The sequence below is a fragment of the Stenella coeruleoalba genome, assembly GCF_951394435.1.
Source record: "Stenella coeruleoalba genome assembly, chromosome: 21".
NCBI lineage: Eukaryota > Metazoa > Chordata > Mammalia > Artiodactyla > Delphinidae > Stenella > Stenella coeruleoalba.
Window position 1 is genome coordinate 19,575,674 of NC_137167.1, and position 21,860 is coordinate 19,597,533.

The 21,860-nt window shown below is 40.2% G+C and overlaps 1 protein-coding gene across 1 annotated transcript in view; it reads right to left on the bottom strand.

The window, feature by feature from the left end:
- The window catches only part of ASAH1 (N-acylsphingosine amidohydrolase 1), a 42,898-nt gene that overhangs the window by 8,438 nt on the left and 12,600 nt on the right, over positions 1 to 21,860 (bottom strand). Inside the window, exons 2-8 of the mRNA XM_079909366.1 lie at positions 17,361 to 17,407; positions 9,332 to 9,422; positions 8,837 to 8,923; positions 5,131 to 5,209; positions 1,825 to 1,899; positions 942 to 987; positions 227 to 371 (exon numbers count right to left, since the gene is read on the bottom strand). Coding sequence (XP_079765492.1) covers positions 227 to 371; positions 942 to 987; positions 1,825 to 1,899; positions 5,131 to 5,209; positions 8,837 to 8,923; positions 9,332 to 9,422; positions 17,361 to 17,407 — 570 coding nt within the window. The remainder of the gene's footprint in view (positions 1 to 226; positions 372 to 941; positions 988 to 1,824; positions 1,900 to 5,130; positions 5,210 to 8,836; positions 8,924 to 9,331; positions 9,423 to 17,360; positions 17,408 to 21,860) is intronic.

Here is a 21,860-nt window from a genome sequence, read left to right on the forward strand (position 1 = left end):
ACACTCCCAGCCCTTGAGACCCACCACATGCTTTATCTCCACAAAAGGCTCTGAAACCCCCGCTTCCTACTCTTCTCTACCATGTGAGCTCAAACCTAAGAAGGAAGGTAACAACAAGTACAATGCGATGAACTGGGGCTTCATATTCTTTTTAGGTCCTCATTTCCTTAGACTCCACCTTTCACAGAGAGCTACCTGTAAAATTATGTAACAACAGATTCCTTACTGGTTTGAATCCTGTTAACATGCCCACATAGCCAGCAAAGCCTGCCGCCTTGAAGACAGTTTTATTGTTTCTTTGGAAGTCCAAATTCACTGTTAAAGGTTTTAGTTCCTCAGTTACGACCCAGGTATTATTGTTTACATTCCACCTACAAAAGACAAATTTCAGTTGACATTTGATAACAATGATAATAATGATGAATATGATAATGATGGTCAGGCATTATACCATGTGCTTTATCTACCTAATCCCTAATGATCAATCCTCACAAGGATTTTTCAGTATGGGTAGTTTTAGCCTCCATTTTCCACATGATAAAACTGAGGCTCAGAGAAGTTAAGTAACTCCCCCAACATGGCACAGCCTATATTAGCAAACCCCAGGTTAGTATTTAGGTCTCTAATTACAAAGCCCTGTTATATTTTTTTCAGAAAGGTCAAGAAGACACATGAAATAGAATGCTACTCTTCCTTCTAAGCAATAAACTAGACGTGCATCTAGGGCCTTCAAGCATGCTCCTGATTTCTGTCCACTGGGTGCACCTCAGCTACAAACTCTCAAATAAATGAATAAGAGTGTGCCCACCTGGTCTCAAAACTACGGAATCTAGGATCTCTACTTCTGGTCATATTCTGGGAATGACTTGGGACTTACTTTTCATCAGTGTAATACAACCTACTCTTCTCAGGGACTGAGACACACCACATGTTTTACTTACCCAAGAAATACTCCAAAATCCATGTTTCGGGCATGTAGTAGATGACCTAATTCAAAGTAAGCAGAAGAGACATGTAACAGCAATTATGACAGTATGACTGATTCTAAACCAAAGCTGGACACTTAATTTTGTTTAAGTGATATTCCCAACTGTTCAATCCAACAATAAGAATTAAGCAGCATCTGATATCATAGGCTGTAACAAGATCAAACTGCTGTCCCTGTCACACTGGCCAGATTCCCCCCCAATACCTGAGAGCACAGGGTTCCAGAGAACTGAGACTGGAATATGGGACAAGGGTAGGTGGTCATTTTGTGGTTCACTATGACACAGTCCTACTCAGACACAGCTATCTCAGCCTCATCTAATGCAACTTACCAACATGCTTCCCTTCAGGGATTGTCACCTACAGCTATACCAAGAGAACAGGTCAAAACTAAGAGTGAATCAGGGTAAATCATCCTGTGCCTTGTACACTGGGCACTTGTCAGGAAAAACATGGAAAAGTGAGAACAGGGTCCCTTGGCTGGAAAATGATGGGAGAAAGTCTGTCCTGCCCCTGTGAGTACTTATATCAAATCATAAATAGGGGTATAAGTAGACTATGAAGAATAGTAAGAATGTTTATAATCCTGAAACACTTCTTCCAAGAGTTTTGCATACCTGAATTAAACTTTAATAGGCATTACAGTGGTCTTAAAATAAGAACAGCTTTCAATTCACTTTCAAAAACTTACCAAGATCTATAAAACCATATGCAACATGCACATGGTATTTACATAGCAAGCCTGTATTTTACAAGTTCTAATTTCATTTAGTTAAAGATTTTTCTTCTACTTTGTACCTTGTACCACCCACCTTCCCTCAGCACACATTTATTTACCTTCTTTGTCTTCTGTTATTATTGAAGTACAAATGGTAAAAAATTCATAGAAAATATTGAATGAAATAATCTCTCCTATGAGGAAAGACAGGAAACTTTTGGTCAATATATAGAACTATGACATTGTTAGAAAATTCTTTTTTTAAGAAAAGGTTGAGATATGGGGAGGGGGAAGGGTAAGCTGTGACAAAGCGAGAGAGAGGCATGGACATATATCACTACCAAACGTAGGGTAGACAGCTAGTGGGAAGCAGCCGCAAAGCACAGGGAGACCAGCTCTGCTTTGTGACCGCCTGGAGGGGTGGGAAGGGGAGGGTGGGAGGGAGGGAGACGCAAGAGGGAGGAGATATGGGAACATGTGTATATGTATAACTGATTCACTTCGTTATAAAGCAGAAACTAACACACCATTGTAAAGCAATTATACTCCAAAAAAGATGTAAAAAAAAAAAAAAGAAAGAAAAGGTTGAAATATCGCCGTGTGAGTTTCTGCCTGGGCATACGTAAGTGTCCGCAGACAGTCTGAGTGAGTCTGAATGGCTGGTTGGGTGCAGGTGTCTCAGTAGCCTGTACTTTCTGCAGATTCAAGATAAAATGAGTCCCCAGAGAAGCAACTATTGGACAAGCTGAACATCTGGGCATGTTGGAATTATACGGCAACATAATGTCCATAGTTTTCGAAAATATGCTTCATTTTAGTTTTCTTTGGAGGGCTCAAATATGATAATTTAATACATCTGGGTCTTGGTTGGATGCTGAAAATGTATTTTGCTCAGGTTTTTAGAGTGTGACTAATATTTCTAAGGTGAGAAAAGAGACAGTAAAATAAGTGCTGAGCTTATCAAGAAATTCCATTGTAAAACATTTTTAATTTTTGAACATTTTTCCTAACCTGTACAATAATAATACCACTCAGCTTTTAATTTGAAGGTATACAACACACTTTTTCTCTGTTCCATTTCATGTTAACATGTTAAGCTTAATATGTTTTTTTCCCACCCTAATGTTTATTTTATTTCCATTTGATTTCTATTTTGGTGAAATTCCACTCTTATTTTATTATGACTCATCTGTTAATCTTCTCAATCCATTTTTCTCTTGAGTTATACGTGGTATTCATTTGCTAGAGTCCTTTACATAATAAAGGAATTAAAGACATTTCTCATATAGACTGAAAAAACATATTTCTAGTATGTTAATTATCTTTTTAAAGAAGCAAAAACAAAAAAAATCTAGCCACTTTTGTTGATAAATACTATTGATTTTTAGAAATTCTCAGTCATCTCTTGTAAAACCAAGGTATATAGAGTTTACTTAAAATAACAACTCTATTGATTTGATGGCTTAAAAATAAAACTTTTGGGGCAACAGAAAAAGTCTTTTTCATTAAATTAAGTGCTATAAATTGGAAATGGAAAATTTAAAAACAGCTTCCAAAAACATCAATACTTAATTTAAGGATATGATGAATATGAAGAATATGATAAATGATATAACAAAGGATTTGATGAATGAATGATATGCAAGACCTCTTCCCTGAAAATAAAAAAATACTGCTCAGAGAAATCAATAACCTAAATAAATGCTGAAATCTCATATACCAAGTTTGTGGCTTGGAAAACTCAGGATTATAATCCCACTGAAAATATCAGTAGGTTCTTTTGTCAAGTTGATTCTAAAATTTATGTGGAAATGCAAAGGGTCTAGACTACCTAAGAGAATTTTAAAGAAAAAAAGAAAGTTAGAAAACTTACAGTACCTGATATTAAGACTTACTATAAAGCTTTAGTAATTGCAGTAGCATAGTATTGGTGTAAGAAAAGACAAACAGACAAATGAAACTAGGTGGAAAGTCCCCAAATAGAATCAGATACACGCAATCATGTGATTTATATCAAAGGCACCACTGCAATTTACTGAGGGAATGAGAGTCTTTTTAATAAACGGTATTGTCAATTGGAGAAAACTTGAACCTTGATCCATAATTCATATCATATGCAAAAGTTAATTCAAGATACACAATGGGCCTATATGAAAAAAGTAAACAAAAACATACAGAAGAAAACACAGAAGAATATGTTTGGGGGTAGGCAAAGATCACTTAAATGGGCATAAAAAGCACTACCCATCAAAAAATTGAAAAATTGGACTGCATTAAAATTAAGAATTTCTGTTCATCAAAAGACACCAATAAGAAAATAAATGCAAGCTACAGTGTGGGAGAAGGTTTGGCATACATATATCTGACAAAGGACCTGTATCAGTATACATATAAAGAATTCCTTCAAACCAATAAAAATGGGCATTAGATTTAACAAGCACAATGAAGGAAGGAAGGAGGGAGGGAGGGAGGAAGGGAAGAAGAAAGCAAGGAAGAAAGGAAAAGGTCAAAAAACTGTTCAATCTCATTAGTCATCAGGGAAATGCAAATTAAACAATAATGGGCGAATATAACACACTCGACAAAGTGGACCAAATAAAAGACTGAGACTATCACGTGGAGAATTAGCAAGTGGAGAAAACGAAAACTCTTGTACCAGGTTGACTGTCAATGGGTACAATCACTTTGGAAAACTGGCTGGCAGAGTGTACAAGGCTAAACATATAGCTACCCTATGACCCAGGACATATCGCAGAGAAATGAGTGCGTATGCCCATCAAAGGACATGTACAAGAGTGTTCATAACTGCTTTATTCTTAATATCCCAAATCTGGAAACAAAAAATATCCTATTCATACAATAGCCTACTACCTATAATGATAAGTGCAAGAAACCAGACAACAGTTCATACTGTTCGGCTCTGTTTGTAAGACGTTCAAGAGGCAAAATTAATCTACAGTGAAGTCAGAACAGTGGTTAACAGGGGACTCAGAACTGTGCGAAAGTGCAGGATGGAGCATGCTGGATTGCTGGAATTTGTTTCTGTATCTTGTTCTGAGCTGTGATTACACGCATGTATGCATTTAAAAACCTCGATTGTGCTGTATACTTAATATCTGTGCACTTTATTGTATGTATATCATACCTCAATAAAAAAAATTTTAAGTACTTTATTCAATGTTTTAAAAGCTGCCAAGTGGGGGCTTCCCTGGTGGCGCAGTGGTTGAAAGTCCGCCTGCCGATGCAGGGGACACGGGTTCGCGCCCCGGTCCGGGAAGATCCCACATGCCGCGGAGCGGCTGGGCCCGTGAGCCATGGCCGCTGAGCCTGTGCGTCCGGAGCCTGTGCTCCGCAACGGGAGAGGCCACAGCAGTGAGAGGCCCGCGTACCGCAAAAAAAAAAAAAAGCTGCCAGGTGAACTTTACCTAAAGGTATTTCAGTAACTGCTGCAATCCCCTTCATTTCCTCCTCGAAAGGCCCGGGAAAGTTGCCAAGTAGACCAGGCTGAAAAACAAATACACTAACAGTCATTCAGCCTAAAGTGTGGCTTTGAGATTTGGTTCTTTTACATATAATTTGTACTAGCTATTGCTGCCATAATAGATGATCAAAGCTTACTTTTGAAAGCACTTTCACGTCATGTATTTCTAAAAGATTCTATGTAATACTCAATATTGGGCCCCTATAACTCTTGCTTGTGTACCCCATAAACTCATCTCAAGTACTAGGCAGAGACCTATGATTCTCAGATTGTTTTTTCCTGCCTTATAGTTCACCCTATTCTCTAGAGAGATGAACTAGAATAATTCCACTTGGATGTCCTAACATGGCTCACAACACAGGAACATCACAACAAGCATTCCTCATCTCTGCTCAAACTTGCCCTCTAGCCATTAACATCACACCCTCATTACTGCTGTCCTTCCTTGACCGTGGTCTTGCTGTCTGAGGTTTGTTACCCATGGTCAACCACAGCCCAAAAATATTAAATGGAAGATCCCAGAGGTAAACAATTCATGAGTACTAAACTGCATGCCATTCTGAGTAGCACGATGAAGTCTCCTGCCATCCTACCCTGTCCCACCTGGGGTCCCCAACCACTGACACTGTCTGCTCCTGACATTCAACCATCAGCTTTGTCATGGCTTGATGATCCAGGATCACCAGAAGCAGATGCTCCTGCTTCTGAAGTAACGTCAGGTCACTAGTAGCCTAATGGTATGTCACAATGCCCACTTCATTCACCTCACTTCATCTCATCATGTAAGCATTTAATCATCTCACATCATCACAAAGAAGGGTGAGTACAGGACAGTATGATAGCTTGAGAGAGAGGGCACATTCACGTGACTTTTATTACACTGTACTGTTATAATTGTTCTATTTTATTATTAGTTGTTGTTAATCTCCTACTGTGCCTAGTTTAAAAATTAAACTTATAGGTATGTACTTATAGGAAAAAAACAAAGTACACATAGGGTTCAGTACTATCTACAGTTTCAGGCATCCACTGGGGGTCTTGGAATGTATCTCCCAAGGATGAGGGGTACTAATGTACTATTCCCTTCCCACACTCATAGCAACAAATCTGTATTCTAGTGATTCACAAAACACTTGTAAGGTTAACAGCCAATCTTAGGCTGAGATGTATTACCACATCCTGTTAGCAAACAACGGACACATGAGCAAATTCAATGGTGGACATACATACTTCTTTTGCATGGTCTGATTTATATATGTCATTTAGTGATTACCAAAATAAATTCAGTGAACATCCATCATCTCAAATAAATATAAAATTTAAAAAAAAAGAAAAAAATTTTTTTCTTGTGATGAGAACTCTTGAGATTTTCTCCTTTAACAACTTTCATATGTAACACACAGCAGCGTTAATTACAATCATCATGCTGTACATTACATCTCTAGTACTTATTTATCTTGTAACTGAAGTTTGTACCTTTTGACCACCTTCATCCAATCCACCTTCCCGAATCTGATCTCTTTTTCTATGAGTTACTTTGCTTTTGAAGTATAATTGACCTACAACACTATGTTAGTTCCCAGTACAACAGGGCGATTCAATATTCTATACATTTAAAAATGATCAAGTCTAGTTATATCTGTCACCATAAAAAGACGTTAAATTATTATTATTATATTCCCCACACTGTGCATTTTATACCCATGACTCTTTTATTTTGTAACTTTAAGTCTGTACCTCTTAATCTCCCTCACCTGTTCCTCTCCTCCCCCCAACCCCTCTCCCCTCTGGCAACTACCTGTTTATTCTCTGTATGTATGACTCTGTTTCTGTTTTCTTAACGTTTGTTCAGTTTTTTAAATTCCACATGTAAGTGACAACATACAGTATCTGTCCTCCTCTGACTTATTTCACTTAGCATAATACCGTCTAGGTCTTTCCATGTTGTCACAAATGGCAGGATTTCATTCTTTTTTATGGCTATTATTCCATTGTATGTATATATATGCCACATCCTCTTTACCCATTCATATATACTTTTATTCTCAACTGCAACTATTCACTAACAATTAGATAAAGAATTAAGCTTACAGCCTCTTGCTAAGATAATGTGTTTAAGATTTGCAAGTCTCATTTTTCACTAACTTGGTAATTATATGTAATGTTATCTAACTAGGCAAATCATTTTTTTGCCTAGGAATTCAAAGCATTGCACAAGTGGAACACTCCTGCCAATTTAACAGACGAAAATGACTTACTGAACAGTTGTTTACCATTTTTTACATGCAAGCACTGGGCTTTACATACAGTAAGTCATTTAATCCTCACAACCACCATATGAAATATGTATTATTAGTAAATTCTCCCTGGAGAGAAATCTGAAGTTGCATATGTTAAGAAACTTGTCGAAGGACACACAGCTAGTGTGTGACTGATCTAACCTTAAAATCCAATGTTTAAAGAACAAACAAAACCCTTAATGTCTGATTGCGAAGTCTGGGCACTTAAACCTTCTGCATGCTGCCCTCCCTGCTGACACGCAGGTTAGGGGGATTAGGGCACCTGGGGCATCTGGGGGCCTCTTCTGCTACTGCTTCTGCCAACATTTGTATTTTGGGGAAGTCTGGTGAGTATGAACATAAAGGATAGCCTTAATCAAAGGCTCTGAGAGCACAAACATGAGGAATAACAGGTTTGGTGGTTGGCAGGTACAAGTGTCATAGGAATGGTATGCCCGGAACGTCCAGCCTCTAGGACAATGATTCTCAACCGGGGATGGCTTTCCCCCCGGGAAGATCTGGTGAAGTCTAGAGACATTTTTGGTTGTCACAACTGAAGGGGTGCTACTGGCACCCAGTGAGTCGAGGCCAAGGACGCTGCTCAACACCCTACAATGCACAGACAGTGCCCATGACAAAGTATTATCCAATCCCACATGTCATCACTATTGAGGTTAAAACATCTGCCCTAGGGCCTTGGTTTCCTCCCCAATCCTTTCCCCAAAGCAAAGACTGAAAGAGGGTGATGAGGATCTCTCTGGGGGCTCTAGGGCCCAGGCCCTAGATTTTCTACTGGTTTCATCTAAATAAAAAAAGGGTTTGAGAAATGGAATCTTCCTGCAGGACCAAGAAATGAAATGGTCTGGTGAACGCACAAAGACACGAAACACACAACCCAAGTGCGTTTCAATGGTCACAGCTACTGAGGGGCAGGGCTGGGCTGAGCGTGTCATTTGGTCATATCTAGAACATCGCTCAGTGTCTTGACATGCTCAGGCAAAGTACTTAAGAAAAACCCAAATTTTCAATAGTGAACTTGCAAACCTAAGTACACATCACAGAAGGAAATGCTGTACTCCCAGATGAAACACGGATATTTGCCCAATGCTCTGTAAAACAGTTCATACTTTTAGAAAACATTAAAGAGCAGCTAACTGCCAAAATTTGCCATGCTATTTTATGTCCTATTACTGTAATATTACCAAGCCCCAGAATTTTAAGTCCCTCTGAAGTTTTGACAGTAGTCTGGAATAAAAGCACACTTGTCCAAATTATGCCTTTAAATAAATAACAGAGCCTTTGCTGAACTCGTGTGTGTATATGTGTACCTGTGTGTGTTTAACATTTACTGTAGGAAATAATATTTCTTACCAACTTTTGATCCACTAACTGCACAATTTTTCCACTTGGCTCAAATGCATTTATCATATTTTTCAGGGAATTCACTATAACTTTTAGCTGAAAAATAAATTTAAAAGTTGATAAGAGACATAAAGAAGTGTTGACATTTAAGATTAATACTGGTATAATGAAACAGATCTAGACCTTCTGACTTACCCATATGCAGCTAAATAGAGGAGTACTATTTAAAAACATATATGTAAACACATCTTTAACATGACATTTGATTAACCATTTAGATGAAGCATATGATATGAGCTAAAGAAACAAAGGCAAAGGCTAGTAAAAAGAGCAAGACGCTACAGAGAAATGACATCTTTCCTCTACTATCATTTATTGTAAATGGCAGAGAACCATGGAAAGCAGATTCTTAAAATACTTGGTACATAATATCATGACGTGTTCTTTCAAATGCAATTATATCCAGTAAAGTCAGAAACAAAAGATTTAAGAATCATAGCATACCGCTGGTGCCTTGTCAACCATCAATTCATGCCATCTTTTGTACGGTGGTAAATCGAGATTTATAGTGTACCACGGAACCGGACCCCTATAGCTGTAATGAGAGGTGTATCATCTTGAAATGTTAAAAGCAGTTTTTTGATGATGGTCAGACAGTTACATCTATATGGATATGTTAGAGACACATTCTTAATAACAATAGAGAAATTGGTACTCAAACCAAAACTCGTAGAAAAAGCTCATTTCCCACCCAGCGCTTCTGCCCTATGTTGTATATACAATCACAAGACATTTTAGAAATCCTAGAATTATATGTTCTAGAAGGTTAACGTGTTGTGGTGATAGGCAAAATAATCAACTTTGGCTCAAGAGCTATACGTAAGCTGAATATCACTGCTAGAAAATATCTGCCCTTTTCTCCCTCCTAAATCTCTACGAAGATTTAGTCTAGGCTCTGGGCACTTCCCCAGTTGGTTTCCCAGTCTCAGAATTCCCTCTTAGACGGTCTTAACACTACTGTCAAACCACTGACTCCAGCGCTGGCTTCAGTAAGGTCACTTTTTAAGCCCCCAGAGTGGCAACACAGTGTATGAGCTTCCCATGACTGGCTTCAAGAAACTTTACCATTCCCTCGGTCATGCTACTCTTCCTACTGTACTTCCTCTCTTTCCTCTCTTCTCAGTTGTAGTGGAATAACTGAGGACATGGAAAGGAGATGTGACCCATGAGCCCCACCCCCCCAGCAAACTGGGGGCTGGCGAATAAGCCAGAACTGCAAACAGTCCTGATTGCTTTGAGCCCCCCCCCGGCAAACCGGGGGCATGTGAATAAGCCAGAACTGTAAACAGTCCTGGATGTTTTGAGCCCCCCGCCCGCCCCCCCCCCCCCCCCCCCCGGCAAACCAGGGGCCTGCAAATAAGCATTGAGTGCTTCAGGCACTGATCCATGAGATGTCCTCAGTATAATCAGAATGGTGGGAACGCAAGGAAATGTCCTTGTGCTACTTCAGTATAATCAGAATGGTGGGAACGCAAGGAAATGTCCTTGTGCTACTTCAGTATAATCAGAATGGTGGGAACGCAAGGAAATGTCCTTGTGCTACTTCAGTATAATCAGAATGGTGGGAACGCAAGGAAATGTCCTTGTGCTACTTTTGCGCTCAAGGACGAAGCACGGCATGTTTTCAAGAAAGCCCATTATTGCTTGTATAATCAATAAAAGCATATGTTGCTGCTTTGACATTTCTGGAATGTTAAGAAAACAAGTCTTAAAATGTAAACATAGATAATACTTAAATAAAAGCTACCACAGCAGGACAGACGGCGCTGTTTTGCCTGAGCCAGCGGCAGCCCTCTACTGCTGTGTTTCGGCACAATTCATCTCGTGTGATGAGCTTGCTTTCGGAAACCCTGACATAAGAAAAACTACAACACTCAGTCTTCTGTAGTAAGTCCAAGCCCAAGCACTGTTTGATCATACCCATTCCTCAAAGTCCTACTCCTCAGTTTACACACAGCAATTTCTACTATGAGGATATAGCAACACCCACTCCCGTACCAGTGGACTTGGGCCTTATTCCTGATGGATGAACTCTACAACTATTCTCTGCCGCCACAGAAACATTATCTTCTGGCACTTGCTACTGAACTGAAATAGCCTCTAAGGGTGTGCCAGTCAGTGACTGATCAGCTTAAAGTGGCCTAAAAATAGCCAGCATTTGCTCCCTTACTGCCCTGCCTCAGAGAAGCAGAAGGTGGGGTCTGGTGGGTGCTACAATGTTACCAGGCTCTTAAATATACAGACATAAATCCAGACTTATGTGTACAGCGGGGATGGGTTAAGGGAGTATGAGTTAGTTCCTAAAAGTCAAGAATTGCAGTCCTATTTATACTTCTAGAGTCATGAATAATTACTTGATTCACGTTGCTGAGCTTGGGGCCTGGGCGTATGTATACGGTTCTATGAAACTGTTAACCAGAAGCCACTCACGTTGTGATTTAGACAGAAGAGGAAAGCACAGGCAATTCTGGAAACATACATCTAAACCAAATCACAAGATTGAATTTTGTTTTTCTCAAAGCACTTTCAACCTCCCATTTCCTTAGTAGCTGATATCTATATTAAATACTGTAAAACTTAAATCCCAGAAAAAAGCTTTATATAAAAACAAATGAATTCAGCTTCTAACCATAATTTCACACGTGAAATTCTGTCCCACAATTCAGTAAAATAATGACTGTTCCTCCTGTTATGGCAGGGGCTACAACTCCCTCGCCTCTCCGCCAGCATGCATTTGGATTTCCTCGTCTAGTAGCAATGATAAATCAGCAGCCCGCTGGACGCATGCACGTTGGTGGCACCGTCATAAGACACGTGTTCTACCTGTGAACTCCAATCAGCTGCTTCTCCCCGCGTAACTTCCAACGAAACCCAAAATATGCCCCTATATCTGCGATAAACTCCTGATTCTTCTTCAGTATAGGATTCCAAAGTAAAAATGGAGAGGACAAACTCATTACAGCAGAGGATTATGATTAAGTGGGAGTGGGAAGACCCCAGAAGCCTCTCTACAGTAAAATCTCCACTCATCAGAATTCTTTGACAAAACTGTTATTAATCTGATTCAGAAAATTATTTTAATAGCTAAAGCTTACTATGATTTTGGCTAACTATAATCCCATGTTTCACTTCTCATTCAACACTTTTCTAAAGTATTTCAGTATTTAACATCTGCACCTCAATTTCCTAGAGAAATAAAGAGTATTTACCTTACGAGAGCAGTGAAGATTACATGAAATATGCAAAAAATACTTAGCAGCATCGGTATTTATTTATCTATTTAGGCTGTGCCGTGCAGCACGTGGGATCTTATTAGTTCCCCAACCAGGAACTGAACCTGTGCCCCCTGCATCGGGAGCTCGCATTCTTAACCACTGGACTGCCAGGGAAGTTCCATAGCATTGGTATTATTATTATTTTTTTTTGAATTTTACTTTTTTTTTTATACAGCAGGTTCTTATTAGTCATAGATTTTATACACATCAGCGGATACATGTCAATCGCATTCTCCCAATTCATCACACCACCATCCCCACCCCCCCACGGCTTTCCCCCCTTGGTGTCCATACGTTTGTTCTCTACATCTGTGTCTCAACTTCCGCCCTGCAAACCGGTTCATCTGTACCATTTTTCTAGGTTCCACATACATGCATTAATATACAATATTTGTTTTTCTCTTTCTGACTTATTTTCCTCTGTATGACAGTCTCTAGATCTATCCACGTCTCAACAAATGACCCAATTTCGTTCCTTTTTATGGCGGAGTAATACTCCATTGTATATATATACCACAACTTCTTTATCCACTTGTCTGTCAATGGGCATTTAGGTTGCTTCAATGACCTGGATATTGTAAACAGTGCTGAAATGAACACTGGGGTGCATTTGTCTTTTTAAATTATGGTGTTCTCTGGGAATATGGCCAGTAGTGGGATTGCTGGATCATATGGTAATTCTATATTTAGTTTTTTTGTTTTTGCGGTACGCAGGCCTATCACTGTTGTGGCCTCCCCCGTTGTGGAGCATAGGCTCCGGATGCACAGGCTCAGCGGCCATGGCTCACGGGCCCAGCCACTCCGCGGCATGTGGGATCTTCCCGGACCAGGGCACGAACCTGTGTCCCCTGCATCGGCAGGCGGACTCTCAACCACTGCGCCACCAGGGAAGCCCACATTCTTTATTTTAAAGTCTATTTTATCTGATATGAGTAGCTGAAAGCTACTTCAGCTTTCTTTTGATTTCCATTTGCATGGAGTATCTTTTTCCATCCCCTCACTTTCAGTCTGTATTTGCCCCTAGGTCTGAAGTGGATCTCTTGTAGACAGCATGTAGATGGGTCATGTTTTTGTATCCATTTAGCGAGCCTGTGTCTTTTGGTTGGAGCATTTAATCCATTCACGTTTAAGGTAATTATCGATATGTATGTTCCTATGACCATTTTCTTAATTGTTTTGGGTTTGTTTTTGTAGGTTCTTTGCTTCTCTTGTGTTTTCCACTTAGAGAAGTTCCCTTAGCATTTGTTGTAGAGCTGGTTTGGTGGTGTTGAATTCTCTTAGCTTTTGCTTGTCTGTAAAGCTTTTGATTTCTCCATCGAATCTGAATGAGATCCTTGCCGGGTAGAGTAATCTTGGCTGTAGGTTCTTCCCTTTCATCACTTTAGGTATATCATGCCACTCCCTTCTGGCTTGTCGAATTTCTGCTGAGAAATCAGCTGTTAACCTTATGGGAGTTCCCTTCTATGTTATTTGTCATTTTTCCCTTGCTGCTTTCAATAATTTTTCTTTGTCTTTAATTTTGGCCAATTTGATTACTATGTGTCTCGGCATGTTTCTCCTTGGGTTTATCCTGTATGGGACTCACTGCACTTCCTGGACTTGGGTGGCTATTTCCTTTCCCATGTTAGCGAAGTTTTAAACTATAATCTCTTCAAATATTTTCTCAGGTCCTTTCTCTCTCTCTTCTCTTTCTGGGACTCCTATAATGCAAACGTTGTTGCGTTTAATGTTGTCCCAGAGGTCTCTTAGGCTGTCTTCATTTCTTTTCCTTCTTTTTTCTTTATTCTGTTCCGCAGCAGTGAATTCCACCATTCTGTCTTCCAGGTCACTTATCCGTTCTTCTGCCTCAGTTATTCTGCTATTGATTCCTCTAGTGTAGTTTTCATTTCAGTTATTGTCTTGTTCATCTCTGTTTGTTTGTTCTTTAATTCTTCTAGGTCTTTGTTAAGCCTTTCTTGCATCTTCTCGATCTTTGCCTCCATTCTTTTTCCAAGGTCCTGGATCGTCTTCACTATCATTATTCTGAATTCTTTTTCTGGAAGGTTGCCTATCTCCACTTCATTTAGTTGTTTTTCTGGGGTTTTATGTTGTTCCTTCATCTGGTACATAGTCCTCTGCCTTTTCATCTTGTCTATCTGTGAATGTGGTTTTTGTTCCACAGGCTGCAGGACTGTAGTTCTTCTTGCTTCTGCTGTCTGCCCTGTAGTGGATGATGCTATCTAACAGGCTTGTGCAAGTTTCCTGATGGGAGGGACTGGTGGTGGGTAGAGCTGACTGTTGCTCTGGTCGGCAGAGCTCAGTAAAACTTTAATCTGCTTGTCTGCTGTTGGGTGGGGCTGGGTTCCCTTCCTGTTGGTTGTTTGGCCTGAGGCAGCCCAACACTGGAGCCTACCTGGGCTCTTTGGTGGGGCTAATGGTGGACTCTGGGAGGGATCACGCCAAGGTGTTCTTCCCAGAACTTCTGCTGCCAGTGTCCTTGTCCCCACGGTGAGCCACAGCCACCCCCCGCCTCTGCAGAAGACCCTCCAACACTAGCAGGTAGGTCTGGTTAAGTCTCCCCTGGGGTCACTGCTCCTTCCCCTGGGTCCCTATCCACACACTACTTTGTGTGTGCCCTCCAAGAGTGAAGTCTCTGTTTTCCCTAGTCCTGTCAAAGTCCTGCAGTGAAATCCCATTAGCCTTCAAAGTCTGATTCTCTAGGAATTCCTCCTCCTGTTGCCGGACCCCCAGGTGGGGAAGCCTGACGTGGGGCTCAGAATCTTCACTCCAGTGGGTGGACTTCTGTGGTATAAGTGTTCTCCAGTCTGTGAGTCACCCACCCAGCAGTTATGGGATTTGATTTTATTGTGATTGCGCCCCTCCTACTGTCTTATTGTGGCTTCTCCTTTGTCTTTGGATGTGGGGTGTCTTTTTTGGTGAATTCCAGTGTCTTCCTGTTGATGACCGTCCAGCAGCTACTTGTTATTCTGGTGTTCTCACAAGAGGGAGTGAGAGCACATCCTTCTACTCCACCATCTTATTTCAGTAGCCTCACTGCATTGGTATTTAATCAGTAGTGATCACTGTAGAATATTTTCCTCCTTTACTGTGAACAATAAACATCATGAAATTATTTTTGAAACTTAGCATTTCCTGTGCCCTGGTCATCATAAGCAACATTAATCATTGACTGAACCCACCTGGTTGTTTGGCAACTAGTCCAAGTGACACAACACACACAGATACACAAATAAGACAGCAGATGCTAGCACCAGTGAACAGCAGAAAATAAATGATAATGGGATTCAGTTGGATACAGGAGTGCCCTTGTTGTCAGTCCCTTGACCTCCAGCACTGATTTGACCGGTCAGGCTGGATAAACAGGTATTTCTCTCCTCCCTCACAACTGCCAATGCATACATCCAGAATCTGTGCACTTGATTAAAAAGGATGGTCTTAAAGGTACAGGAGGGACTTCCCGGTGGCACAGTGGTTAAGAATCCGCCTGCCAACGCAGGGGACATGGGTTCGATCCCTGGTTTGGGAAGATCCCACATGCCATGGAGCAACTAAGCCCGTGCGTCACAACTACCGAGCTTGCGAGATGCAACTCGCCTAGAGCCCGTGCTCTGCAACAAGAGAAGCTACTGCAATGAGAAGCCTGTGCACCACAACGAAAAGTAGCCCCCGCTCGCTGCAACTAGAGAAAGCCCACGTGCAGCAATGAAGACCCAACACAGCCAAAAATTTTTTAAAATTTTAAAAAAAGGTACAGGAGGATGTGTTGTCATTCAAAGGTATATGAATACCACACTTCTCTCCGAGTCCTCAACATCCATTTATAATTCATAGAGAACAAAGATCAGAGCGGAGCTAAGGACTTTCGTCTTGCGAACAAGCCAGTGAGGTAGGAAGGAATCCAGCAGAAACACCAGGGCAAACATATTTATATTATGAAGATGTGTAAATATAAGAAAAATGTTTATTTGCTACGTGTGTATGTGCGTGCATGCACACACACACACATGCTAACGTGGAACCAGTTAAATGCCCAAGCAGGCACAGTTTGCAGGGCAGTCAATTCACTGACACCTACACATAAAAGGGAGTAGGGACAAAAAAGCCTTAAATGTGGCAGGTACTCAGTACATGTTCGATGAACTGGGCAGAGAGAGCAGCCAAGAGACAGTCGCAATCAATAAGGCACTGCAGATCAATACAATGCCAGTGGTGATGAAAAGGAAGAGCCTCAGAGACCGAGCCATGCTAGAGGGCTGGAGTGTGCACTGGCTTCATAGCAACATAGAAACTGGTAACTTCTAAATACTTCCTGCCAAATATTTGCTTCTTTCTACAGAAAGGTGAGTAAATACAAAGAATTTAGTTTATTATGGTTTCACTGTATCTAGGACAGAGGCTATTTAGAAAACATAATCCAGACAAGTGTAGCACAATATATATATACCTGAAGTGCCATAAAAACTGAAATGTCATCTTGATATTACTGGTTAAAGTTGTACGTACTCTGCCTTCCCTTCCCTGCAGCAAGCTTTTAGCGAGAGGTAAGAGCAGGGATAGTACGTTACCCTTCCCGACACACCTCTTCCTTCTTTTTCACATTCTTTACCCTCTGGGCCAGTGAGCTGTTTTTATGTCTTTCCCACAGGCTTATTTAGCCACATAGGATATGAAAAGGTCAAAACCCTAAACTAAAAATATTAATGTAAACACACTAAAACACGATATTGGCCCATCCCTATGTTTTCCAATCCTGTTTTGTCCTCAATAGCTTTGATTATCATGCCAGGGTTAATTTTTTTAATGTTTCACATGAGACCCTACACTTTTTTGTTTCAGTATGATCCAGTGGTTTATACTCAGGCACCACAGAAAATCACAGGTCACCTCTGCATTTGTCATGATGAGAAAAATACTCAGGGGTAGATAGAAGAATTTAGTGGAGAATGGAAATCGTTTTTTTTCTCCTATGATTTCAAAAGGCTAGAAATGGACATTTTCATCATGGGGTATTTTCATATTTGTTCAAAGTCTTAGCCAAATGCATAATACACAAACCTGAGGGAAGAAAAATTTGTCTCAGGAGAAAAGAAGACATGACTTAAGTTTTTATTCACTGTCATTATTATTATGAGATCATCACATGGAGAAAAGTCTCCACGAAGGTCAGAGTGAGTCTTGATCATCTGATGTTTACTCACGTTGGTCCAGAGGGAGGATAGGTTGATTTTCTGCAGTCTTCTGTCCACTAAAAAACAAAGACAATTAAGTTTCAGAAAAACAAACTGAGTAGGCAATCTGCAAAAACAGTTGAAGCTTGTGAAGACAAAATCAAGTATGATCTGCCACTTTAGACCATTTCAATGCCTCTTAAAAGTCTTTTCCTCCCCTGAAAACTTCTAGAATCTCAAACCTAAGTGCATTTTCACTCAATGCAATTTGCACTGTTTGCCAGGTATTGTAATTTCCCTTTTCTACTGCAAATATATTGAGTAAAGAGAAAATATAAGAACGTAGATGGACCGAGTTCCCTGGTGGCCCAGTGGTTAGGGTTCTGGGTGTTCACTGCTGTGGCTCGGATTCAATCCATGGTGGGGGAACTGAGATACCCCCCAGTGATTTATCATTCTTTTATTACTAGTTCATGATGCCAAGGCATGTTCATCTCCTTTCTGCTGGAGACCCAATATTGTAAAAGACAAAAAAAATTTTTTTAAGAAGTATAAATCCACAATAAGAGGAAGGCGAAGTAGGGAAGGAAACTACTAGAACTGTAGTTTGAGCTCAGAAAATATATCTGCAGCAAATTTGTGTGGGAATGAGATCTCACATCCTGTTTTAACTTTTGATTGTATGGGAAGTATATAAGGTAGCTTGACATTACCTGAGATGCAAACACTCATTGTTGTCAAAATACTACAGTATGTTTCCCATATAAGTACTGTTTTGCCTTGTAATTTTAGGTGGACCTCATTAAGTAACAGCATCAAGTGTAAACTTAAATTATCAAAGGATAATTTAATTAGCATTTAAATTCTGTTTCTAAATTATTAGAATACAAAATATTAGGTATTAAATAATATCAATTTGATAATTCAGTATCAAATTAGCAAAAGCTAATTTCCAAAGCCATTCAGTGTTCGATAATAGTGACTGAGGGTGGTTCTTCTTATTCAGAAAAATTTCAGTCTCAACCCTGAGCTCAAAAGTTGTAGTAAAACTTCACTGCTGCCAACCTATCTAACTGTTAAGTGGTAGGGGCAGTCAGGATATTCAGCATCTATTTCTTACAAAATTCACTCAAGTGAAAATCTATGAGAGCAAAAGAACTTCATGGTTGAATAATAACAGAATGATTGATTTAAGTATTGCCCACAAAGTACCTGCCAATCAACAATATATTTAATAACCACAAGCTTTAAACATCTTGCATTTTCAGAAGTTTTGTACATTTGTCCAACTAAGCTTTTTTTTGCTCCACACAAATTTTTACCACTGTCAACTGTTACACATCATGGCAGATTCCACTTTAGGTCTTTCTGAATTACTCAATTCTCAACTTCTTTGAAAACAACCCTGCCTGTTGTTGTTTTATGCAGACTATTCATAGAGACTAATTCTTTAGTCTCAAACTTGGCATCGGATGCTCTAATAAATATTGATAACTGATCAGTATCAAGAGTCAAGAAAAACAACTAGGAATCATTTGCCTTGTTCTTTAATTGATGTTGATGTTGCTGCCAAAGTCCCAGGCAACTGTTCTCGGCTAAAAGCTTATAGTGTGAAACAAATTTTCTCAGGACACATTTCTTCAACTTCTACAAGCAAATGTGATTTCATCAACTCATCTTTGGCAAATGGCTTTTCTTGCTTTGCTAACAAATAAGCTACTTGGAGACTTACTTTGGCTGCAGCCTCATTTTACTTTGTAAAATGTGTAAATAAATTCTGCTGGGATGAGATACTCTAGATCTTGTTTTTCTAACCACTTTTTTCCCTAGGAGTTGGGAATACTGTGATGACTGCTCGGTCTCGTAATGTCAACATACACTGTATTCTTTTAGCACAACTCTAGCGTCACTGTGTAATAAACACAATGCTTTGCCAGCTAATTAACAAGATAATCCCTACTCCGCTTGGCCTGAAAGCACGTCTGAAGTCCACTTTTCTCTTCTTTTCTTGTTTTGACGTGATAGGTTTAGACTAGTAATTTTCTTAAAGATTAAAAGTAACCTGGTGCATTGATACATGCGGCACTTAAAATGCAGGTGAGTTACAATTGCATAAGTGTCATCTGAAGTGTGCAGAGCAGCAGTGAAAGCTACGAGCACACTGCATTCAGGCTCTGCTGCAACAACCCAACTGCTGTAGTGCTGAAGCAGCCAGACAAAATGCAAACGAACAAGTGTAGCTGTGCTCCAATACAACTCAGTTTATGGACCCTGACGTGTAAATTTTACAAAATTTTGACATGTTACAAAATATTAATCTTCTTTTGAATTTCCCCCCAACTTTTAAAAGACGTAAAAACCATCCCTCACTCGCAGACTTTAAAAAAACAGGTGCCAGGCTGTAGTTTGCCAACCACCACTCAGGGTACTAACACCCATACAAGTTGCCCTTGCTCTTGCCAGATGATCTCTTCAGTTTCTGTCAAGGAAAACCCTCTGAGGTGGTATGTATGTGTGAAAAAAAGAGAGAAGAGGGGAAGAGAGTGTGTGGGTTTAGTCTTTTGCTTAGCTATAATGTTATATGCAGTTCTCTGTGCAGAGGTTGGGATGGGGGTTATTTTCTGTTTGCTGGCCCCTCAACTAAACTCTTTTCATCCTCATCTATTATTCTTACTCTCCAGAATAAATGCTACTCTGAGTCAGGAACCTCTCTGGTATCTCCTTTCCTCAAAACAGCTTTGTCCACTTTGTTTCGTCAGTCAAAACTCCTCCACCTACTACCTAAATGCCGAGAAGTAACTAAAAATCTCTCGGACATACCGCGACTCAATTAAAATCATACGCTCGTGGACTGAATTAGTTGGTGGCACTTAGTTGTATTAGTTTCCTATTGCTGCTGTAACAAATTACTGCAAACTTAATGCTTAAAACAACACAAATTTATTATGTTACAGCTCTGAAGGTTGGAAGTCTAAAATGGTTCTGCACAGCTGAGTTTCCCCTGGGTCTCCAAGGCAGAATCTGTTTCCTTGACTTTTCCAGCTACTAGGGGTCACCTACATTCGTTGGTTTGTGCCCCCCTTCCTCCATCTGCAAAGTCAGCAGTATAGCATCTTCTCTCTTCTTTGGCCTCCTGCCTCCCTGTTATAAAGATGTCTGTGATTATATCAGCCCCCTTGGATAATCCAATACAACATTCCCATCTCAAGATTCTTCACTAAATCACATTTGCCAAGTTCCTTTTGCCATAAAAAATAACATGTTCACAGGTTTTAGGAACTAGGACATGGACATCCTTGGGAAGCCATTATTCATCCTACCATGTATCTATACAAAAAGACATTTTCGAAGATGAAATATGTAAAATCTCATTACAGATCAGGAACAACATAGAAACATTTGCAATCACTTTGGGACACTAACCCTAAGTCCCAAAAATCAAATGCCCAACCCACAAGAATTCAATTCTTCGCATTAGCAGACCTCTATTACAAAAAGTGTGCTAACTTGTTATTAAAACATTTTCATCATAAGTATTTTGTGGGAATTTGTCTTCTCTCTTGTCATATAAATATCTATATAACATCTTTGATTTTGCCTCTTGGCCCACAAAGCCTAAAAGATTTACTATCTGGCCCTGTGCAGGAAAAGTTTAACGACTCCTGCCTGAGAGTAAAGGCTTCCTATTCTAACATTTAGAAAAACACAAAGAAAACTGGGCTTCCCTGGTGGCGCAGTAGTTGAGAGTCCACCTGCCGATTCAGGGGACACGGGTTTGTGCCCCGGTCCGGGAAGATCCCACATGCCGTGGAGCGGCTGGGCCCATGAGCCATGGCCGCTGAGCCTGCGTGTCCGGAGCCTGTGCTCCGCAATGGGAGAGGCCACAACAGTGAGAGGCCCACGTACTGCCAAAAAAAAAAAAAAAAAAAGAAAGAAACAAAAAAAAACCTAGCTCCAAAATATTCCAATACTTTAAGGAACAGAGGAAAATATAAAACAAAATAATATAAATTAATATCGGATTCAATACTCTAATAGTAACCTCAAGAGAAATTCAATATGCTGTTATATCTATAAAACAAAAACAAGATGTTATAAAAAATAAGTTCAACCAGGTAATTAAAAACATAACTGCTGGGATTCCCTGGTGGCGCAGTGGTTGAGAGTCCGCCTGCCGATGCAGAGGACACGGGTTTGTGCCCCGGTCCAAGAGGATCCCACATGCCGCAGAGCGGCTGGGCCCGTGAGCCATGGCCGCTGAGCCTGAGCGTCCAGAGCCTGTGCTCCGCAACGGGAGAGGCCACAACAGTGAGAGGCCTGTGTACCGCAAAAAAAACCCATAACTGCTCATCCATCAATAGATGAATGGATAAAGAAGGTATATAAACATAATGGAATACTACTCAACCACAAAAGGAAAGAAAGTTTGCCATTTGCAGCAACATGGATGGACCTGGAGGGCCTTCTGCTTAGTGAAATAAGTCAGACAAAGAAAGACAAATACTGTATGATCTCACTTATATCTGGAAT